This window comes from Mytilus edulis, chromosome 9 (genome assembly GCF_963676685.1).
Source record: "Mytilus edulis chromosome 9, xbMytEdul2.2, whole genome shotgun sequence".
NCBI lineage: Eukaryota > Metazoa > Mollusca > Bivalvia > Mytilida > Mytilidae > Mytilus > Mytilus edulis.
Window position 1 is genome coordinate 58,413,053 of NC_092352.1, and position 21,266 is coordinate 58,434,318.

The window sequence follows — 21,266 nt, forward strand, 5'->3', positions numbered from 1 at the left end:
AGGTCAATAGTATCGGAAACATGCCGCTGAAAGCGTCATTTTCCAAAAAATCCAATTGAGACATTTACTTTTATTAACAAGTAAAATGCATCTACTGTACATGTACATGAAGCTGTAGCCTTTTGCTAATGATGTTCATTTCCAGCATGATTTTCTGTTCTGCTAATCCACCAATCATCTATGGAACTTTGCTGTATTATGCATACCAGTGGATTGAGAAAAGTGCAGCAGATTTTACAACAATGCTGACTGTCACCATGCTCAAACCAGTGAATTTGCATTTCATTGATACACAAAACTTGAAGTCTCAATCTGTTGAAAAATTAAAATCATCATTATAAACAACTTAAATAAAATTTACAAAAAATACTGTAGAAGATTCTATTTATACATATATGTACAACAACAACACTTTAAGAATGCTCCAGTTATTTATTGGGATCAACATGTTTTTAATGGCTAGACAACACTCATTAGCATGATTAGGATGAAACAAATAATAAAATCCTGATGATGTACAAAATCCGGTTGAGAAAAATTAAAACCTCACAATCTTTCTATAAATAGCAATCAAAAGAGAAAATGAATGCAAGTTAATATATACTGATATATGGAAGTAAACTATAAAAAAATAAATAAATATATTTATCATATGTTTAGTAGTAAATACAGTAGTTTTGCATATTTGATAAATAGCCTGCTGATAAATCAATATCGCGCAACTTTGATGCGCACCCTATATCGCATACCCTTTATCTCACCCCTACTTTTTTTTTTTGCTTAAGAAAAATTTTCCTCAAAAAGGTCAATTTTTTGAATGACGTCATTGTTTGGTATGTGACGTCACGAATGTCAAGTTATATTGTATGCGACATCACGAACGTCAAGTTTTCATATTTTTTGGCACACTAAACATGCTAAATGCAACTATAAAAATACAAAACACACAAATAAATACAATAATAAACAAAATATTATTAAAACAACAGCACGCAAAATGTAAGGTACCCATGGCGCTTCGGATAAGTAATTGAGCAGTTCTTTTAAGGCCTTTGAAACAAGACAAAAGTAGAACTGAAGGTAACCCAGTGCTATGGATCAGAAAACAGTTCATATAATATAATACTCGTCTGTTGAAATATATGATAAAGCGTATTTACTACTAAGCATATAAAATAAATTATTATCAGTTGTTTTCTGTCATGTCTGTGTAAACTTTGTGTGTTCAATCAGGAACCAATTAAGGTTCATTATAAGGAATTGAAAAATATGGCTGTGTTTACACCTCAAAAGTTACTATGAGTACAGACAAACTGCAACGTCTAGGAAAAATTTAAGGCATGGCAGGAACTAGATATATACTAGTATATAAGTTAAATATAGTATACGTTTCAGAAAATTAAAAACTTACTTGGATTTTTATGTGCAGTTTTTTTCCAGTCTGTAGAAGATAGCAAAATAAACAAACATCTGAGTTTCATTTGATACAGTCAACTCATTTACAAAGTTTAAATCACTTGGGGGCCAGGTGAGCTAAAAAAACCATAAATAAAAACAAAAATTGTCTTCATATCAAATTGTTTTCACGGAAAGTGTCTTGCAAGAAGCAAGTTCTCTTCACTCTCTGATGTCGTCCCTGCATGTTTTTCGTGATCCATGTTTCTATCTTACTTTTAGTTTTCAGAGTGGATGGTCTATTGTTTGTACTTCTGTGTCCCGGGGTTTGTCTTTTGTTCATTTATTGTCCTTCTTTATGACTATAGCTATAGTCTGGGTGTTGATTTTTGTCGAGCCTTCGACTTTAGTTGAAAAAGCGAGACTAAGCGATCCTACATTCCGTCGCCGTCATCAGCGTCCACAAATATTCACTCTGTGGTTAAAGTTTTTGAAATTTTAATAACTTTCTTAAACTATACTGAATTTCTACCAAACTTGGACAGAAGCTTGTTTATGATCATAAGAAAGTATCCAGAAGAATATTTTGTAAAAATAAAATTCCATTTTTTCCGTATTTTACTTATAAATGGACTTTGTTTTTCTGCGAGGAAACATTACATTCACTCTGTGGTTAAAGTTTTAAAAATTTTAATAACTTTCATAAACTATCCTTGATTTGTACCAAACTTGGACAGAAGCTTGTTTATGATCATAAGATAGTATCAAGAAGAATATTTTGTAAAAATAAATTTCCACTTTTCCGTATTTTACTTATAAATGGACAGTTTTTCTGTGAGGAAACATTACATTCACTCTGTGGTTAAAGTTTTCAAAATTTTAATAACTTTCATAAACTATCCTTGATTTGTACCAAACTTGGACAGAAGCTGGTTTATGATCATAAGATAGTATCAAGAAGAATATTTTGTAAAATAAATTTCCACTTTTCCGTATTTTACTTATAAATGGACTTAATTTTTTAGCCAGAAACAAACATTCACTCTGTGGTTTAAGTTTTTAAAATTTTTATAATGTTCTTAAACTATCCTGGATTTCTACCAAACTTAGACAGAAGCACAACATTTATTAGATTCATAAACTATCCTGGATTTTTTACCAAACTTGGAAGCTTCTTTCCATCAAAAGACAGTATCGAGAGGGAAATTTTTTATTGATGTTTTCCTCATTTTGTTGAGTCTGCGATTAACAGCAAAAGTAGGCGAGACACTGGGTTCCGCGTAACCCTTACAAATTTTTATTTTTAAACGTGTGGTTTTGCAATGTTGCATGTCCACCGATGTCCAGACATTGTGCTAGAAAATATTTGAAGAAATACGATGCTACTGGACACAGAAAAAAATGGTCATTTCTGCATGGCGTTGGCCGCGTCAGTTCATACCCCAAATTGATGTCATGATTGTGGCCAAGTGTGGATAAATTTGGGCTAGTGGTTTCAGAGAAGATTTTTGTAAAATTTTACAGACTACGACGGATTATAAACCACGACGGACGCCAAGTGATGAGAAAAGCTCACTTGGCCATTTGGGCCATTTAAGCTAAAAATGGCTACAGAAGGGGTCATAAACCTTACTGATTTAAGGAAAATGATGAATGCCTTCTGTGTGTTGTATAAAATGTGAGTTTATATATTACATGTAGTGATGCTGGGGGTGTGTATTTTGAGGTGTAAAAAGCTCCACGTGGACATTAGTCATTAAAAAATTATCATATCGGATACACATACATGTATAAATCATTGTCATATGAAAATATATGAACAGCCGACTGATCTTTGAAATGTTATAGTTTATTCCCTGCATCTAAAAAATATAGCTCAGACGATCGTCTAGTCTTCTTTTAAATTGTCTTCAGTTAAAATTCGCAGATAAATTACTTCCATGTTGTCAATCGCCGATCCAATCATGACACTTATTTGATTGCATCCAAAGGGAAATAACTGGAAATGGTATTACAATGTTCTAAAAGATAGCTAGCGGAACCGATCTTAAATTGCGACAAGTTTTAGCTTTCTAAAAAACTATAGACTGCTTCGCTCTACACTAATTTAAGGTTATATGTGTGCATGTGGTTGTTAAATTAGTATTGGAAATGTGGTATTTTTAGATATTGATTGATATTAAATGGCTGTACTTTAAGAGTGTGCGTTTTACACCCATGCTTTTGCAATGGCCACTCAAAAGATATATAATCTTCTACATTTTAAAAAATACTTACATTGTATTTTCTGAATTTCAACTTCAAGTTGAGATCTTGCATTGGTCAACAGTAAACATTTGGAGCAGTAATTCTGATGTTGATGGTCACATTTTTCTTGAAGCAGAACATTTCCTGGATTGCTCAATGCATACTTGATACAATGGGTTTGGCATGAATTAGACATAGTTACATGGAACTTGTACTCTGTTTTTAAATATAACTTGAAATTTGCCAAGGCTGTTTTGAGGGATGAAAGTACTGTGTTATTTGATCCCAACCTTTAGAGTTTCTGTCATTCTGATAAGATTTTCAATTGCAAAAGTGCCATCAGTAGTAATATTATCAAGTCCACATAAATTAGACCGTTTTGCTGCTGAACAAGTAGTCAAAATTTTGAAAAGAGTACTGTCTGACAGAGGAGTAAAATCAGCTTCTGTGCATACTGTCTTGTACATATGTATCAGTGCAGAATGACAAGTTCTTCGTACAACTTGGGGTATATTTATGACATCTCCATTATCAAAATGCAAGTCCTTATTTCCAAAGGAACAAATTTGTATAAAATTAGGATCCAGAAAAAATGCCATTGCATGCTTCAGTTTTTCCTTATCCATCTTATCTCTGTAGTTTGGGGTCTTTTCAGTTTGTATTGTCCCAACACCAAAGCGTGTTGCATGGCTTCTACTCTGGTCAACTTTCCATTTTGACATTCCAGGTTTTAATTCTAGCAGCTGTGATTTACTGTTTAATGATGTGGTTGATATTATTGAAAGTAATTGCATTTTTAATGCATTACTGTCAGCTTCATCATATAATCTCAGTATCAAATTCAATAATTCATCTTTGCTCTCATTTTGCTTGTCAACAGCATTATTATTACAGATGTCTTCCACGAGTAGATCAAGAAGTTTTGATGACTGTCCAGGTGCAATATGGTCAAGCACTGTACAAACTGCTTCTGAGGCTTTTCTTCTTACATACCTGCGATTGAAATTAAAAAGGAGTTAGTATTACAAAATAAATGGGAATGGGTCTATGAGACACAGATGATGCCCCTGCTTGCATATTGTATGCATAACTCAGGAACAGCTAAAAAAAAATTGTAATCTATATTTTGTGGTACTAAGCATTGTGTATTCATAACATTTGGTTGAGGCAAATTTTAGTTAACTCAGAGAACAGGTAAAAAAAACCTGTTTTTCCATTTGTAAAGGGGCATAACTCTAGATTAATATAAGTGACATGACCAAAATTCAATCTTGATCTGTATTTTGTGGTAATAAGCATTTTGTATAAGTTTCATAGCATGTGCGATTTGGTTGAGACAAAATAAAGTTCAAGAATGGATACGAGAATTTAGCAATTTTTGAATTTGTAAAGGGGCATAACTCTAGAACAGTTAAAGTGACACCACCAAAATTCAAACTTGATCTTGCATTGATAAGCATTGTGTATAAGTGTCATACCATTTAGTTGAGGCATTCAAAAGTTTTAGAACGGAAATCAACTTAGACAAGGGTTTAACCTAATGCCCTTCTTTTTGAGTTATTGTCGAAAATTGGAAAACTACCCACAATTTCATGAATAAAATCCCACAACTCCATGAACTCAGCAACCTTAAATTTAAAATTAATAAAAATGAAAAGGGAGACAACATTAATAAATTTAAACAATTAACCAAAGTTTCATGAAAACTGCTCAAACATTTTTGAGTTATTGTACTAAAAGTGGAAAATCCCACCTTTTGTAATGAATAATAACAAGGCAATGTAAAATAGAAAGTTAATAAAAATGGAAAAGGGAGCTGACGTCAATAGATATAAACGATTTACCAAAGTGTTATGCAAATTGGTTTAAGTAATTTTGACATGTTGATGACAGATGGACAACAGTATACCATATTATTGCATAGCAATATAATATTTCTCACAAAAAGTAACCAAAAGTTAGCGTGCAATAAATTCTAATATTGCACTAGTGCAATAAACGTCAAAATTCATGACATCATCAACGACAAAATCTTAGTTTAAACCAATTTTTACTTCCAAATATCATATTGCTATACAATAAAAGGGTTATTGCATGAATATTGGTGAATATTGTCCCTCGCAAGCTCGTGTAATATAAAATTCTACTCGGGGCAATATTCCCCAATATTCATGCAATAACCCTATAATACTTCACGTAAACAGGCATATACAAATAAAAAGAACTGTCCTTGGACAGATGAGAAAATTATAGATCTTCTTTGCCCTGTTCAAGTAAAAATAATTCAGGACTGTGTGTATAGTTATTTTCCATTAAAAAAACTGTTGTTATATTTGTTTATTTAATCCTTGGCTATTGCTCTGTATGAAATTTAAATATAATATATGCAGTCAATGATTATATGATTTATATGCCATGAATTGTTTCTATAATGACCTCTCTGTTGTTTAAGAACTCTTAAAAAATACCTCTTAGTACTATCTTGTACACATTCCAATGGCTGTTGAAGTATGTATTTGATAGGACTCATGTGTCCACTACTTAGATTTTGAAGTGGCTCATTCAAAACATGTATTCCGCTGTTGAGATGCTTTTGACCATCTGAAGTTAGGCTCCAACTGGATTCTTGTGACAATGATGGTTCAGACTGAAAAACAAATGTTTACAATTTTGCTTTCTATCAAATTTTGACAACTGTTAACCATTTCAAATACTAAGAAATAAAACATTTTAATGGACATAATAGTTGTTGGTACATATGAAGGGACAGGTTTTAAAATATTCAAATCAAGTTGAACTCCATGAAATATTTATGTGCCTGCTGTAGGCCAGGAACATTTATATTTTTTTAGTGTTCCTCATTGTTTAATTATGAAACCAAAACTTTTTTTAAAGCTTTTATGATGAACAATTTTTTAATCGAATCTCTTATCAGATTTCATCAAATTTTTTAAGAGCATTATCAGACTTAAGAATTATTTTTTAATTTTGTGGCAATAGGGCCTAGCTGGCAATGATTGATCACATTTTCTTTGAACCTCAGTGGTCATTAAGTCCACTCACATTTAAACCAGCCTTGCAGTAGTTTATTAAATAATAATTTGTATAAAACCTTCAATGCGGCTTCATTGGTCGTGTTGTCCAATTATTAATAAAAAAAAAATTTAAGGGTCCCTGGAAACCAGTGTCTCGCCTACTTTTGCTGTAACCACAGAGTGAATATTTGTAGATGTCACCGCCGCCGCTGTAATGTAGGATCGCTCAGTCTTGCTTTTTTGACTGAAGTCGAAGGCTCATTAAGAATCCCAGATCCTGTCTTATTTTACTTGATGTTGACTGTGTAGACTGTGTAGTATTTTTTTTTTTTTTTATATTCTTATATATTCAATGTTTTAATTTGTTTTTTGTCTCATGGACATTTTTTCCCCATTACAATATTGAAATGTAAATAACATTTTCACCAAACTTGGGTATGGGAACACTATATTTACCTGTGATGATACTTCATACAGTCCTGGTGTATCAAAACAACTGACAATTTCTCTGCGTGGTCTTTTCAATACAGACTCTTCATTCTGATAAAATTCAATGTTTGCATTCATGAAATTAAGAAAATCCCTAAACATTAGACATACATCATTATTGATTGAATCAGCTAGAATATTAAGCAAGCTTGCTGGGGCAAGCTGATGAAGTGTATAAATAATAAAATGTCATTATAATTTTGGTGGCAATACGTCTATTTTTTTGTTGAAAAAACAAGTGAAACTGCGAGCTACTGCTCACTGATGATACCCCCGCCGCAAGTGGATAATATTAATAGTGTAAAAATATGCAAGTGTTCGGTAAACAGGAAGTTGTCGAGTGATGAATCTGAAAACGCATCACACGGTATAGCTGACTTATATAAATTCTGAAACCAAATTTCAGAAATCCTTGTAATGTAGTTCCTGAGAAAAATGTGACGAAAATTTTCAACTTGGCTGTCATGTGTAAAATCATACAAGTGTTCGGTAAACAGGAAGTTGTCTAGTGATGAATCTGAAAACGCATCACACGGTATGGCTGACATATATAAATGACAGAAAGGGTGGATGTGTAGTTCCTGAGAAAAATGTGACGAAAATTTTCAACTTGGCTATCATGTGTAAAATCATACAAGTGTTCGGTAAACAGGAAGTTATCAAGTGATCAATCTGAAAACGCATCACACGGTATAGCTGACTTAGATAAACCCTGAAACCAAATTTCAGAAATCCTTGTATTGTATTGTAGTTCCTGAGAAAAATGTGACGAAAATTTTCAACTTGGCTATCATGTGTAAAATCATACAAGTGTTCGGTAAACAGGAAGTTGTCAAGTGATGAATCTGAAAACGCATCACACGGTATGGCTGACATATATAATTGTTGATACCAAATTACAGAAAGGGTGGATGTGTAGTTCCTGAGAAAAATGTGACGAAAGTTTCATGGGACGGACTGACTGACGGATGGACGGACTGACGGACGGACAGACAGATGTAAAACAGTATACCCCCCCTTTTTTAAAGCGGGGGTATAAAAAAACAGTTTGCAAAACTACTTTTAATCATGCAAAATATTGTGATAGTTACTAAGCTGTATATATATATATATGGTATGTATGTATGCTGCTGTACTATTACGTTCATAGTATTGGGTTTACACATTGATATCGTAAAATATCAGCCGTTAGCCACATTGAATGTGAACCTCTTTAGTGATTGAGTGCAGCAACAAATTAATAATCAAAGTACTGAAGTACTGAACATTGGATGACCCAAGTTCTTGTGGATTGTCCAAAAAGTACTTGTCTTAGAAAAAAAATCACATCTCTATTCCTGAGAGTGAGTCTCTCGTGCGTGGATGATAAAAGCCACTTTACGCTGGCGTATTGGGGAGCAGCCATGTGTGTGTACAAATATATATATATATATAATTTCAATTTTTCTAATAGAATGGATTTGGGTAGGCATTTGTATCTTCCTGCAAAAAATCTGTAATCATCCATGCAGAGTTATAGTTCTTTGAGATTGCAAAGATACTTACATTCTTAAGATACTCTTCTGCATGCATGTACATAGATATTAATGTTTTTTTACTTTATAGCAAGCGGTAATGAATGTTTGTTTGCACTTGATGATGTTAAAGCTGTGATATTAATAGAATTTCGGAGCAACTGAGCAGACGACTATAGGAAGGAGGATAAATGACATCATTGCCTAATATTTTCGAAGATTATTGACCTGTAAATGTTTACTTTTGACATAATTAAAGAACCTTAGTGAGCACGCTCACATACCCCACGTCCCCACATTGTCATTGGAGAAATTAAATAAGTGTAAGAAAAAAAAAATTGTATAAGAAAAAATATTGAATAATAATTTCCTGTCAATATATATGCACATCAACATAGTATGTCCTTATTATCTACAAAATTTCATGAAATTCTGTTGTGTGGTTTCAGAGGAGTTGAGATGACAAACTGTTGCAGAAGTATATTGAAGCAAATAAGTTCAAAGGGGCGTAACTCCTAGAAAAAAAAATTGAATCGTAATTTCCTGTTGATATGCACATCTACATAGTATGTCCTTATTATCTACAAATGTTCATGAAATTCTGTTGTGTGGTTTCAGAGGAGTTGAGATGACAAACTGTTGAAGTAGTACCTTAAAGCAAATAAGTTCAAAGAGATGTAACTCCTAGAAAAAAAATTGAATCGTAATTTCCTGTCGATATGCACATCTACATAGTATGTCCTTATTATCTTAAAAGGTTTCATGAAATTCTGTTGTGTAGTTTCAGAGGAGTTGCGATGACAAACTGTTGCAGTAGTACAATAAAGTAAATAAGTTCAAAGGGGGGTAACTCCTAGAAAAAAAATTGAATCGTAATTTCCTGTCGATATGCACATCTACATAGTATGTCCTTATTATCTAAAAAGGTTTCATGAAATTCTGTTGTGTAGTTTCAGAGGAGTTGCGATGACAAACTGTTGCAGTAGTACATTAAGCAAATAAGTTCAAAGGGGCGTAACTCTTATAAAAAAAATTTAATCGCAATTTCCTGTCAATATGCACAACTTCATAGTATGTCCTTTTCATCTGAAAAGGTTTCGTGAAATTCTGTTGTGTGGTTTGAGAGGAGTTGCGATGACAAGAAACAGGACTGACGGACGGACTGACGGGTCAAAAACATTATACCCTCCGCAACGGTATAATAAATTATGACTAGGAGGAAAAGTTGTCTCATTGGGACTTATACCATATCAGTCATCTTCTCATATCTACATGAATATACATGTAATCATGATAATAAAAAAGTTTTAAGTGCATCATCTACAAAAAGTTTGAAATAAATTTGTTTGTAGACCAGAGAAGTTTTACATATTTTGGCAACATAGTATAGTGTGTACAATAATGAAGGTTTATACCTTTAATAAGCTATCTGGCTTGAAGTCTTTATTTTCTTCTACAGGATCTGCTCTACTTGGTGCTACAAATATCTGAAAAATAAAATAGAAAAAATATTCTTCAAGGCCTTACAAACATTGAAAATAACTAGAAAAACAAGAATATGTCCATAGATCACATGAGCCCCAATTGCACTATCAATTACTATGTTCAGTGGACAATTTGGCATTGAGATTAAAATATCATATCTTAGGCAAGATTGGTACTAAATTTTAAGTTGATTAAATGTACTTTATCAAAAACTTCTTTGACCTGAAACTGTAACCTGAAGACAGACAAACAGACCAATGGACAGACAGATGAACGGACAGACAAAAAAAATATAATGCCCTTTGTCAGGGCATAAAAACCTACAATCATAAAATATTTGAAGAAATGTTTACATTAAATCAATATCATAACAAGCTGATCACTAAAATCAATATATCCGTCTAATGTGCAACTCCTTTTGACAATGTTTGACAGGTCTCAGAATAACTTTTGTTCATTGTTAAAATGTAATACATGTACATGTTACTTACATGTATACTAGTCCTGACATTATATTTTATTGTCATGAAAAAAGCATGATTTTATAAACATGTAATGTAAAACTGATCCCGGGTTAGAAGTAAGGTTGGGATCCTGCTAACATTTTTAATTTTGACTCATTCTGAAGTTATGTGCCTGTCCCAAGTCAGGAGCCTGTAATTAAGTGGTTGATATATGTTGCTGTGTAACATATATTGGTTTTCCTTAAAAAAAGAAATTTTACCCTAATTATAGGCCCTTATTTTTCTAGTATGAATGGTTTTACATTTGTGATTTCACGGCTTTTTATATCTGACTTTGCTGTATGGGACACGGGGGGTCTCAACATGGGATTTTGGGTACAGGTGTGCAGCTGGGATTTTAAAAACACCCCCCATTCATATATTGAATAATTGTGAAATCCCTACCTATACATATATTTCACAGCGAAATCATAACCCATTCATATATTTATCAGCTCAAATAGTACCTATATGCATATACAATCTTATTATACATCAAAAACACTTTTCAATTATACAATACACTTTAATTTATATGAAACATTGAACTTTTCAAACAATAACAAGTAAAAACACTGTTTTGAAGGTGCAATAGCACAAACAATATGACTTCACAGCTGGTTATAATTATGAGCCAAAAACACGCAGTTTTGAGGAAATAAACCTGTATTTAATGCATTTTTTTTTTGCTCTATGAGCAATCAGTTGAAAAGTTAAGCAAATTCTGCACAATTTTTTGAAAAATTTAATTTAACAAACAGTAATAGAAGTTCCGTGTTGAAGGCCGTACTTTGACCTATAACTGTTAACTTTTTATACATTGTGACTTGCATGGAGAGTTGTCTCATTGACACTCATACCACATCTTCTTATTTATAAGTAATAGAAAACTCTTTGGTGGTTTTGCACCTATGTAATGTAGTGGATTTGCTTCTGTATCCTTGAACTTCGGCGATTGTCCGATTCAGAATGTGACGGGATAACAACTTCAGCAAATCTCCCGTCAAAGTCCTGAAATGCATGTTGATGTGAAACTGATCTCTTCTGTCCTGTAGCTCTACCTTCTTTTGTTTTACCATGGTTTGTGTTCATTAACTTTTCGACTGATTGCTCAATAACAGATAATTCTTCTGCAGAAAGAATTAATACACCAGATTGAAATGTTAAATTGACATGGCATATGATATCAGAGGCTGTTATTGAGACTATTTCAAATATGTTAATCTTGTACGTGTCTTCACTTATCCTCTCGTACTTTGAAAATGTAATTTGTAAGTCGTTTAAAAAGTCTGCCGAAAAAGAAACCGTATCTTTATGTCCAACTGCCTTTTGTTTTTAGCTACAATTGTTCTTTGCATCCTTTGGATGCGTCCAATTTGAAAAGTCTTTGCTGTCCTATCAACATAGGCGAAGTCCTCAAAAAGATTAATGCCGTTGTCTGTTCCTAATTGTGCCGATTTGGCCATATTTGGTAAGGCAGCCTGTCGTACACGCACTAACCTGTAACAAATATAAATCGTCAATTTTCGAAATTAAATCCATTTTTGGAGGCTTTTTTTAAGTTTCAAATGCACTTAAAATTTGCCTAAATTAAATATTTCATAAATATTTAAAAAACTAGTTTTCCTATGCATGTAGGAATTCATACGCATGATGCCATGAAAGAGGGTTTATACATAAAAAATATTGGCCTTCTTTTACTTTAGGGATCCCAACCCATAAAGAACTCTACAAAACTATTCTTAACCTCAAACCTTGCCGTAACCCATACTTAAACCTAACACTAGCCCTAACCCTAACCTAAAACAACCCCTAACCTAACCATAACCACGAATGCTCCTTAACTCTAAAGTATAGGGACCCTTAAAGTAAAAGAAGGCCAAAACATTAGATATGCTATGTTGCCAATGACCAAATGAGACACCTCTCCGTCCAAGACCCAAGTTATTTAATGTATGCAATTATAGGTCAGAGCATGACCTTCAATGTTTCGGTTGTCATGATTCTCACAAATCAAATCAAGACAGCCCCAAGCATCGCTTTACTCTGTACTATTGATTAAAATAAACCACAGTTCACCTCCTTGCTCTCTACCCGCCTTTATTCATATGTTTTGCATTGCGACCACAGGAAAATGTTATTATAAATTTGTAAGTCATTTCCGTATGTATTTTAAAAACAAATCGATTATTCCATTGGTTTTTTTTAAAAGGTGTATGCATCAATGACCCACTGCAAGGACCCCTCATCAATCTTTTTGTAGGCAGCTGACATTTTTGCCGGCATCGTGCTATTTTGCAGGCTATGATTAAAATTTCTTATTTTTCCGCTTTGTCAGTTCTTTGTGTATAACGACTTATACATTGTATATGAGTGAATTTGTAAAATTATTTTTTAAATTCTAAGACAATCTGCATTGGTTTTGTTTTTGATTTTTCTTAAAAGGAAGATTGCTTTAGAAATATGCTATTTTGCCTGCTATAATTAGATATTTTGATAAATAGCCACTGCCTTTTTGTATGGCTTATATTTAAGGGCATGAAAGATATCTGACAAAAATTAATGTATCTGTAAGAATTAACTGCATACCTGTCTTTTGATAAATTTGGGTCTTCATTTAGAAGTTTTACAAGAGTTGTCTTATGTTGGATGCCATGTTCTGGAACCAGAAGTGTTGCGTCTATTCTTTGTCTAAAAAATATTAATTGTCTCTGAAATTCCATTGAATTAAGTGATCTTTTGTACATCTTTCATTAATAGTTGTCATGGTTGTATTCAGTAAAAGTATGTGAAGAATCTTATCATAATTCCCATGCTTAACTATAACATTTATATAATATAAAGATGTTTTTACTTATTGGGTTTGTTTTTTGTGCATATAGCACTGGCTAGCAACACACATTTTCGGGTACTGATGGGGGTGATTCAAGCATAGCTGGTGACAGAATCACACCTGGCAATAATTTGATTGGTTGATTCTGAGTCCTTTGATAACGTTGTGCGAGCCTCATGTAACTTCTTTTAATGTCTTATTTCCTCAGTGTTTGTTACAGTAAAGGTTATCTTTCTTCTTAATTAATTCAGCGTACTCAAACATAAATCAATATAAGCAACAGTAGTATACCGCTGTTCACAAAGTCATAATACGATAAAAAGTGAACAATCCGTGAAACACACCAAAACCGAGGGAAACAACCAACCACAAGAAAACAGCAAACACATAATTACACAAAGCCTAACACCAAAACACAGAAACGGACTGTCTGATTTACAGTTGCCAATTCATGACTTGGCACAGGACATTATTCCGGAAAATAATGGTCGATTTAACCTGGTTTTATGGCCAGTCAAACCTCCCGCATGTATGGCAAGTGTAAAAAATAACACATACATCACACCACTGTAGACTAAAAAACAGACATATCAGTAACATTCACCACAAAGAACAACTGTGACATAGATAAATAATGCGTACATTACATGTGTACAGGTTTTATGAGAGAGAGAAAATGCATTTCCCATGACACGGTAAATCACTATCGCCTTAGAATTCCTTAATATATATATATTAAATATATCAAATTACCGTTTCTGTAAAGAGCTCGGTATACTGTCATCAATATTAACGCTATTCTGGTCAGAGTGTTCTTCAAAATTGTCGATTGCTACATCTATACATTCATGCATTTCCATGAATTCTGAACTTGTTGGTTCAAAAATGTCTGAAATATATTGATAAAGGTTACATTAGATACAAGTAAAAAAAATCATCTCTGTTTTATATTAAGAAGCTTTGATTTTTGGATAAAACAATACATTTGTAGTTGTGTTTGCTTTTATTGTTTTAACAAGTATCCAATCAAAAAAATAGAATATCGAATAATATTAAAAAAATGACAATCAACAATGATATTAAGGTGTTGTTCCATGTCACGATTTTTTCTTCTTAGACATTTCCATTTTCGTGAATTTCTAAGACATCTACATTTTGTATTCACATTATGTAATGAATAAACTTGTGCAATTTAAACCTATGCTATAATAGTCTGGTTTTTTTTAAACATTCAATGGAACTGAGGTCGTGTTGACAAATCTCTTGACTACGGATTTCAAAAAATGTTTTATATAAATAATATATTTTTATATGTTTATTAACTTGTATTTGTTCTTTTTGTCAAAAGGCAAGAAATCATTTTAACACCTATGCATAATTAATTCCACAGAACAAACTATTGTTTAAAGAACATGTAGAACTATAAATTATTGTTATTGGAAACAAGTGACTAAAAATTGTTTCATGTATGATGACATATTGATCGCAAAATTTGTCTAAAAATAGTTCGATCTTACAATTTAGAACCTGAAGAATACTTTTAAAAGAATTATGACCATAGTCTGTCATATATACTTTCAGGCACACGTGTTTTCAGGTGCCTTAAGTCAATAGACTGTTTTGAACATAATGTACTTACTCATTGGCGTATATGTAGAGTTCTCATCTTGACTATCATCACTACTATCATGTATTTCCTGAGTTTCATCCGTAGCAATACATGGATCCAAATCGTCGTCATCGCAATATTCATCAGAATCGTGATTGTTGTTGTTACATGTATCCCCTGATAGATTTTTAAACAGTTTATCATGGTTACAATTATCAAAGGGTTTATAAAACCATCCATAATTGTCATCAGTATCGTCGTCATCATCCCCATCATCATCATCCCCATCATCATCATCCCCGTCGTCATCATCCCCGTCGTCATCATCAAACCCTAAATCTATGTTGAGGTCACGTGGAATTATTCCAAGTTCCTTTGCAAGATCTCGGGCACGACGTATTCCAATTTTCCATGCAGAAATTTCTTCGCCTAAAGCAGGGTAGTCTCTCAAGGAACATGTTACTCCTCCAGGATACTGACTTTTCCATACATTCTCCTGCTTAATGTGGGCTTTGGCAAACTTTGGGGCATTATCATTAGCTTCAATCTGACTTAGTCGGATCATATGGCTTACATTGCGATACATTTGACCATATGGATACACATGATGGTTGCCTACAAACTGGCCATTCTTTGAAAAGAAGTCTTCGCAACAATCTGACCCTGTTAGATGGAGTAAGCATTGGCTGTTTGGAAAATTATCTCTGTAGAAGCAAATAAGCATTACTGCAAAGTGAACTGAAATAAATGTGTCGCAATATGTTTCTTGGGACAAAAAATTGGAGGTCAGAGTAAGTGCTTGATTAAGGTAAACATAATTCTGCCAAATTCCTAGAAAATGTGTGACAAATCCTGCGAGAGAGATACGTTCAGCAAGCGAAGCTTTCGGACTGAAGAAAATGTCAACATACTGATGTACCACATAAAGAAAGGCCTTAGTTCCTTTGACTGAAGGAATAGGAGCACGGTCGTCACTTCCATTAATTAGATCATTGAGACAATCTTGCACCCTCGGAAATGATAACTCCTGTGCTACTTTCCAGTTTTGACGATCACGATCTCTTCGTACATGATCTCGTGTCAACCCGTGCACTAAAACAGGGAATGATCTCATAACCAGCTCAATTTGGTTCATATGTACAAGCAAATCTGGTCCAATATGTAGCATTCTTGATGTATGATCAAGGTGATTTATGATTTTCTTATGGTTATGTATTACGTCTTGATCTCCAATTTCTCTTATTACATAACCATTTTCAACCACTTCTTTCCTAGCTGAAAATATGAAACCAAGATGTCATCCAATAGGTCTGAATCTGTCTCCTGCGGTACATGTCATGAGTTGTAAATGCAGTTTTCTTCGCCTGCTGTCACCATCAGAACTATTACCTATAAGCGGTCCTAATTCATGTTCCAGATGTAGCTCATACAAATTTTGTACCTTTTGCCACTGATGGTATACAGTATGATGAGTGAATCGGTTGCATGTTGGCATAAGTAATGCTACTAAATGTGGAATCTTTTCATGCAAAGGATTAAGTAATATAACTCTTGCATATTTACCAATAATGTCAAATGCATTTACCAGACGGTCATAAGCATCACGGTCGTTGCCAACTTTTATGTGATTATTCTCCATGCATTTGTGGTTGTCTTTAGGTCCACAAAACCCCAAAAGTTCATCTCTATCTTGGTGATACATAACAGTACCAACAATAGCTGTCTCATCTTCTGCCGCTAAAACAGGAGTTCGTGGTATTTTGTAAATTTCCATAATACCCTTTACTAGTTTTGAATAGTAAACAAAGTTTTTTTCTTGTATTCCAGGAGCCATTTCAAAGTGGGCAATTTCCGCCATCGATACATGGTATTCAGATTTGGCCCTTCCAAGTTAATTGCAACAAAGTTTGCCAGTTTCGGACCTCCCATGATTAACAGCGCTTCGAAAATTTTTCGTGTACTAGACTTATATCGTTTCCCGTGCGGTCCTTGCACATGGAAATTGTTGGCAATCGATTCAATTGTTTCAAGGAAAACATTTTTGTTGTCCAAAATTCCCTTTTCCTCAGCTTTTACTAGCTTATGGTAAATTGCCTTAATGTCACCTCTTGAACTAAATTCTGTCAATTTCTCTCTAAGTGTTCTTGTACGTAATTTTAATCGAATGTGTTTGCTTTTAAGAAAAAATGCATCTGAACGACACTTTTTAAGTTCTTCAGATTTCTTTTGAAGTAAATTAAGTTGTTCTGTTTTAGTCATGTAATCAAAACGAACCTTTGTTAAGTCCCTGTTCCCATCATTTACGTTGAGAGTACGTAAGAGTAACCTCTTTTTGAAGGATGGCAAAGTAGGTATACCTTTGCACAGCTCACATATGTTTCCTTCTTTCATCACATAACCAGTACATTTAACATGCTTAAATGTTCCTTTAAATTCTGTTGTATGTTTCTTTAAATTAACAGTTACAAACGGCAAAGGATACCAGCTTGTTTTGCTGTCGTCTTCTCCTACTTTAACGTCATTGATTAATAATTTAACATTGAAAGACTGTTCCTCTCCTGATGCCATGAGATATGTTGTATTATTTAAATAATATCCTTGACACTTTGTCACATCTAGTCAACTGGTTTTCTCTTCATTCAAGTTACCTTTAATGAAAAAGCTTGCAATGTCTCTAGTTTTGTTAGTCTGAAACTTAGCCTGTCGTTCCTTATGGTCTCTGCTGTTTGCATGTTCCCTGGCTCTCTGGACAGGATTTCCTCTGCATCCCAAGTTTATGTCAATTTTGCAGCAGCGACAATGTGCATTCTTTCGATTAAGCAGAAAAATTCCTTGTTCATCCCAACTGCATAAACATTTGCCAAATGTCCCCTTGAACTGGCATGAAATTTAACATTTTGGATTTTCTTTCCAAAATCTCCCAACTTGTAATTTTTGTTGCAAAGAGAGCAAGAAAACATAGATTTTCCATCTTCCTCAACAACTTTAAATTTACAGCTTACATTGAATTTTTCATTTTCTTCTTTCTCTAGTTCACTAATAAGACTCTCCAATCTTGAAATCCCATCATGGAAAATGCTATCATTAACTGCAAAAGAAATAAAATGCATTATTTATAAACACTTAAATAGTAACAATAATGCACACTGTGTCGTGCTAAGAATACTTCCTCTCTTGATTTAAATGGAAGTATCGGCAGACAGTAGGTCGGTGTCTTTATTATAATCACACTTCATATATACAAAGTTCATGGGACGGACTGACGGACGGAGTCGCTCGCTCGAGTTTTACCATATATTACCAATCAATCGATCTTCACGAAGATCTTATCAATCAAATCATGATTCAAAATAACAATGTAATCAACCATGCATGATCAGGCATCAATCAACCGAGTACATTGTGTAATACGGACCACATTGCCGTTTTACAGATTGCCAGTCAATCGATCGAGTTTTACCATGTATTACCAATCAATCGATCTTCATAAAGATCTAATCAGTCAAATCTTGATTCAAAATGACCATGTAATCAATCAATCAAGTACACTGTGTAATACGGGCCCCATTGACGTTTTACAGATTGCCGATCAATCAATCGAGTTTTACTATTAATTACCATTCAATCGATCTTCATGAAGATCTAATCAATCAAATCATGATTCAGAGTAATCATTTAATCATGATTAGAAATTTATTTATCAAGTACACTGTAATACGGGCTCCATTTATCTGTGTTACAGATTGCCTATCAATCAATTTACCAAGTACAATGTGTAATACTGGCCCCCATTTATCTGTGTGACAGATTGCCGATCAATCAATAAAAATAATGATTTTTGCAAAATAACCAACCAACTAACCAATGGGGAAAGACCACCACCATCAATTGTTCTCTGAACAATTGGTTGAAAACAATTGGTTATATCATTTTAAATGACTTCATTCTTTTTATTAAAATGAAATCAAGGAATTGTATATTTTTGATATATAATAAGATTCTGCAGTCATTTTCACAAAAAATCTTACGACTACAGTTGATCGTAAGTCATGAACAAGTCAGTATACTTATGATCAATCTTAGTCTTAAGTTTTTTTGTGAAACTGACTTCTGAACACCAGACATGTACAGTCTTATTTTAATCTTTATATTGACAGTCTTTTACACAGTCTTAATCAGATTATGTTACAATTGTCAGACTTTAAAAGGGTCCGTTAATGTTTATATTATGTAAACATAGTTTTTTTAAAAATGGTTTCACATTTCATCAATCTTGCAAAATTTAACCAAATATCACATAAATAAATTAGTTCAAAAGTCTTTTCTTTACAAAACATCATATTTAATGGAAATATTTAAATTGTAATTGATATATTGCCAAGGAGGGGGAGGAGGACTTTGAAAATAAATAACCTGTCCTGGCAAAAGCTGAAAATAAATGGTTGAGCAGCGAAGCCGTGAAAAATAAATAAACTGGTTAAGCATAAAGTGAAAATAAATAACTCATCAGGCAGGATTTTGAAAATTAATAACTTGTCCTGGCAAAAGCTGAAAATAAACAGTTACGCGGTGAAAAATAAATAACGTTGGATTGGCATAAAGTGAAAACAAATAACTCATCCGAAACAAAAACTCCTGCCCCCCCCCCCCCCCCCCTCCAGAATATCAAAAGGTCGTCCCCTAAACGTGAAACGTTGTTTATTATGGACGAACAAATAAAAATACAACACTTGGTTGAAATTAAGTTTGCACATACCATTTGAAACTTCTTCTACGCAGTTTTCTTCTAAATTCTCGAACCCACTCGTCAGTGATGTTAATCCTACATCATTATGACCACTATGTTCCAAAGTGTCCAATTTGAAATGTTTGTTTGATTCATCTCCCGTTATAGCTTCCTCCTCTTGTTTTCGAATGTGTTTTGCAGCTACATAGTCACAATAATCACATCTTAAAGTTCCAGTAAATTCCTCACATTCATGACAATTTAAACATTTCCCTCTGTCAATGCTTCGTATGTCTTTCATTTTGGCAATCAAATAATGACAAATTCTTTCAACAAATTAAAAGTGATTAAGCAAGACACACAATGTCAATGAGAATAGACGCAACAAATTAAGTGCAAATAAATCGATGTGTTACGCAACTCACGTGACGCAACTAGTGCAAAAGGTTCAATATCTACTGGGTAATTTACTGAAGATTATTAATTGTGACAGTGTAATTAAATTCAATCAATATCAAAACTTGTGTAAATAAGTTTCAGCAGATGTGGAAATTTTAATGACAAAGAGTTTGGGAAATTCAGTGAAGATCGTTGCACAACAAACTGAAATTTATGACCCATTGATATATCACAATCGGTCAATTACTACCTATTGATATATTTCCTCGGTAAAATTGCACCCCATTGATATATTTGACGGATCAAAAAAGGGACCCATTCCAGCAGCACATATGTATATACCTTTATATAGGAAGAGACCCCCCCCCCCCCCGTGGTATGGGATTTGCTCATTTTTGAAGGTTGCGTTTAGTTCTCTGCAGAATGTCTACAATTTATAACCTTCAGGCCTGTTGTTTTAAATTAAAAAAAAATGTTTTGTGTCAATACAAATAAAATGTTTTGATTGTTTTGGTTTTTTTTGGTATGCATTTACATAGATATAGGAAGATGTGGTGTGAGTGCCAATGAGACAACTCTCCATACAAATAACAATTTAAAAAGTAAACCATTATAGGTTAAAGTACGGCCTTCAACACGGAGCCTTAGCTCACACCGAACAACAAGCTATAAAGGGCCCCAAAATTACTAGTGTAAAACCATTCAAACGGGAAAACCAACGGTCTAATCTATATAAACAAAACGAGAAACGAGAAACACGTATATATTACATAAACAAACGACAACTACTGTACATCAGATTCCTGACTTAGGACAGGTGCAAACATTTGCAGCGGGATTAAAACATGTATATATATACACCATATCAGTATTTGGAAATCTGTTCCCCTTGACCAAAAAACCTCTTTTGCTTAAACTTATGAGATAATACAACAATAACTTTTCCATTGTGGTGTCAGATATATTATTTATCATGTCAGACGTTTAAATTTTACTGGAATTTTTGCAGTAATGGCAGATAAATAGTGATA

General features: G+C 33.5%; 3 protein-coding genes across 3 annotated transcripts; all 3 read right to left on the minus strand.

Moving 5' to 3' along the window:
- Positions 1 to 3,707: 3,707 nt before the first annotated feature.
- Positions 3,708 to 11,747, minus strand: LOC139490076 (uncharacterized). Its single transcript, XM_071276929.1, has 5 exons — positions 11,730 to 11,747; positions 10,096 to 10,167; positions 7,134 to 7,217; positions 6,111 to 6,289; positions 3,708 to 4,635 (listed from the first exon to the last, which is right to left on the minus strand). Exons 1-5 carry the CDS (start codon positions 11,745 to 11,747, stop codon positions 3,918 to 3,920), a joined length of 1,071 nt encoding a protein of 356 aa, XP_071133030.1. The 3' UTR covers positions 3,708 to 3,917.
- On the minus strand, positions 9,758 to 15,851 carry LOC139488642 (uncharacterized). The gene is made up of 4 exons (XM_071274433.1): positions 15,141 to 15,851; positions 14,255 to 14,390; positions 13,258 to 13,359; positions 9,758 to 12,168 (listed from the first exon to the last, which is right to left on the minus strand). The coding sequence occupies exons 1-4, from the start codon at positions 15,832 to 15,834 to the stop codon at positions 11,949 to 11,951; spliced, it is 1,152 nt and encodes a 383-aa protein (XP_071130534.1). The 5' UTR covers positions 15,835 to 15,851; the 3' UTR covers positions 9,758 to 11,948.
- Positions 15,852 to 16,686: 835 nt separating this feature from the next.
- Positions 16,687 to 20,758, minus strand: LOC139488643 (uncharacterized). The gene is made up of 2 exons (XM_071274434.1): positions 19,867 to 20,758; positions 16,687 to 18,198 (listed from the first exon to the last, which is right to left on the minus strand). The coding sequence occupies exons 1-2, from the start codon at positions 20,135 to 20,137 to the stop codon at positions 17,885 to 17,887; spliced, it is 585 nt and encodes a 194-aa protein (XP_071130535.1). The 5' UTR covers positions 20,138 to 20,758; the 3' UTR covers positions 16,687 to 17,884.
- Positions 20,759 to 21,266: the final 508 nt, after the last annotated feature.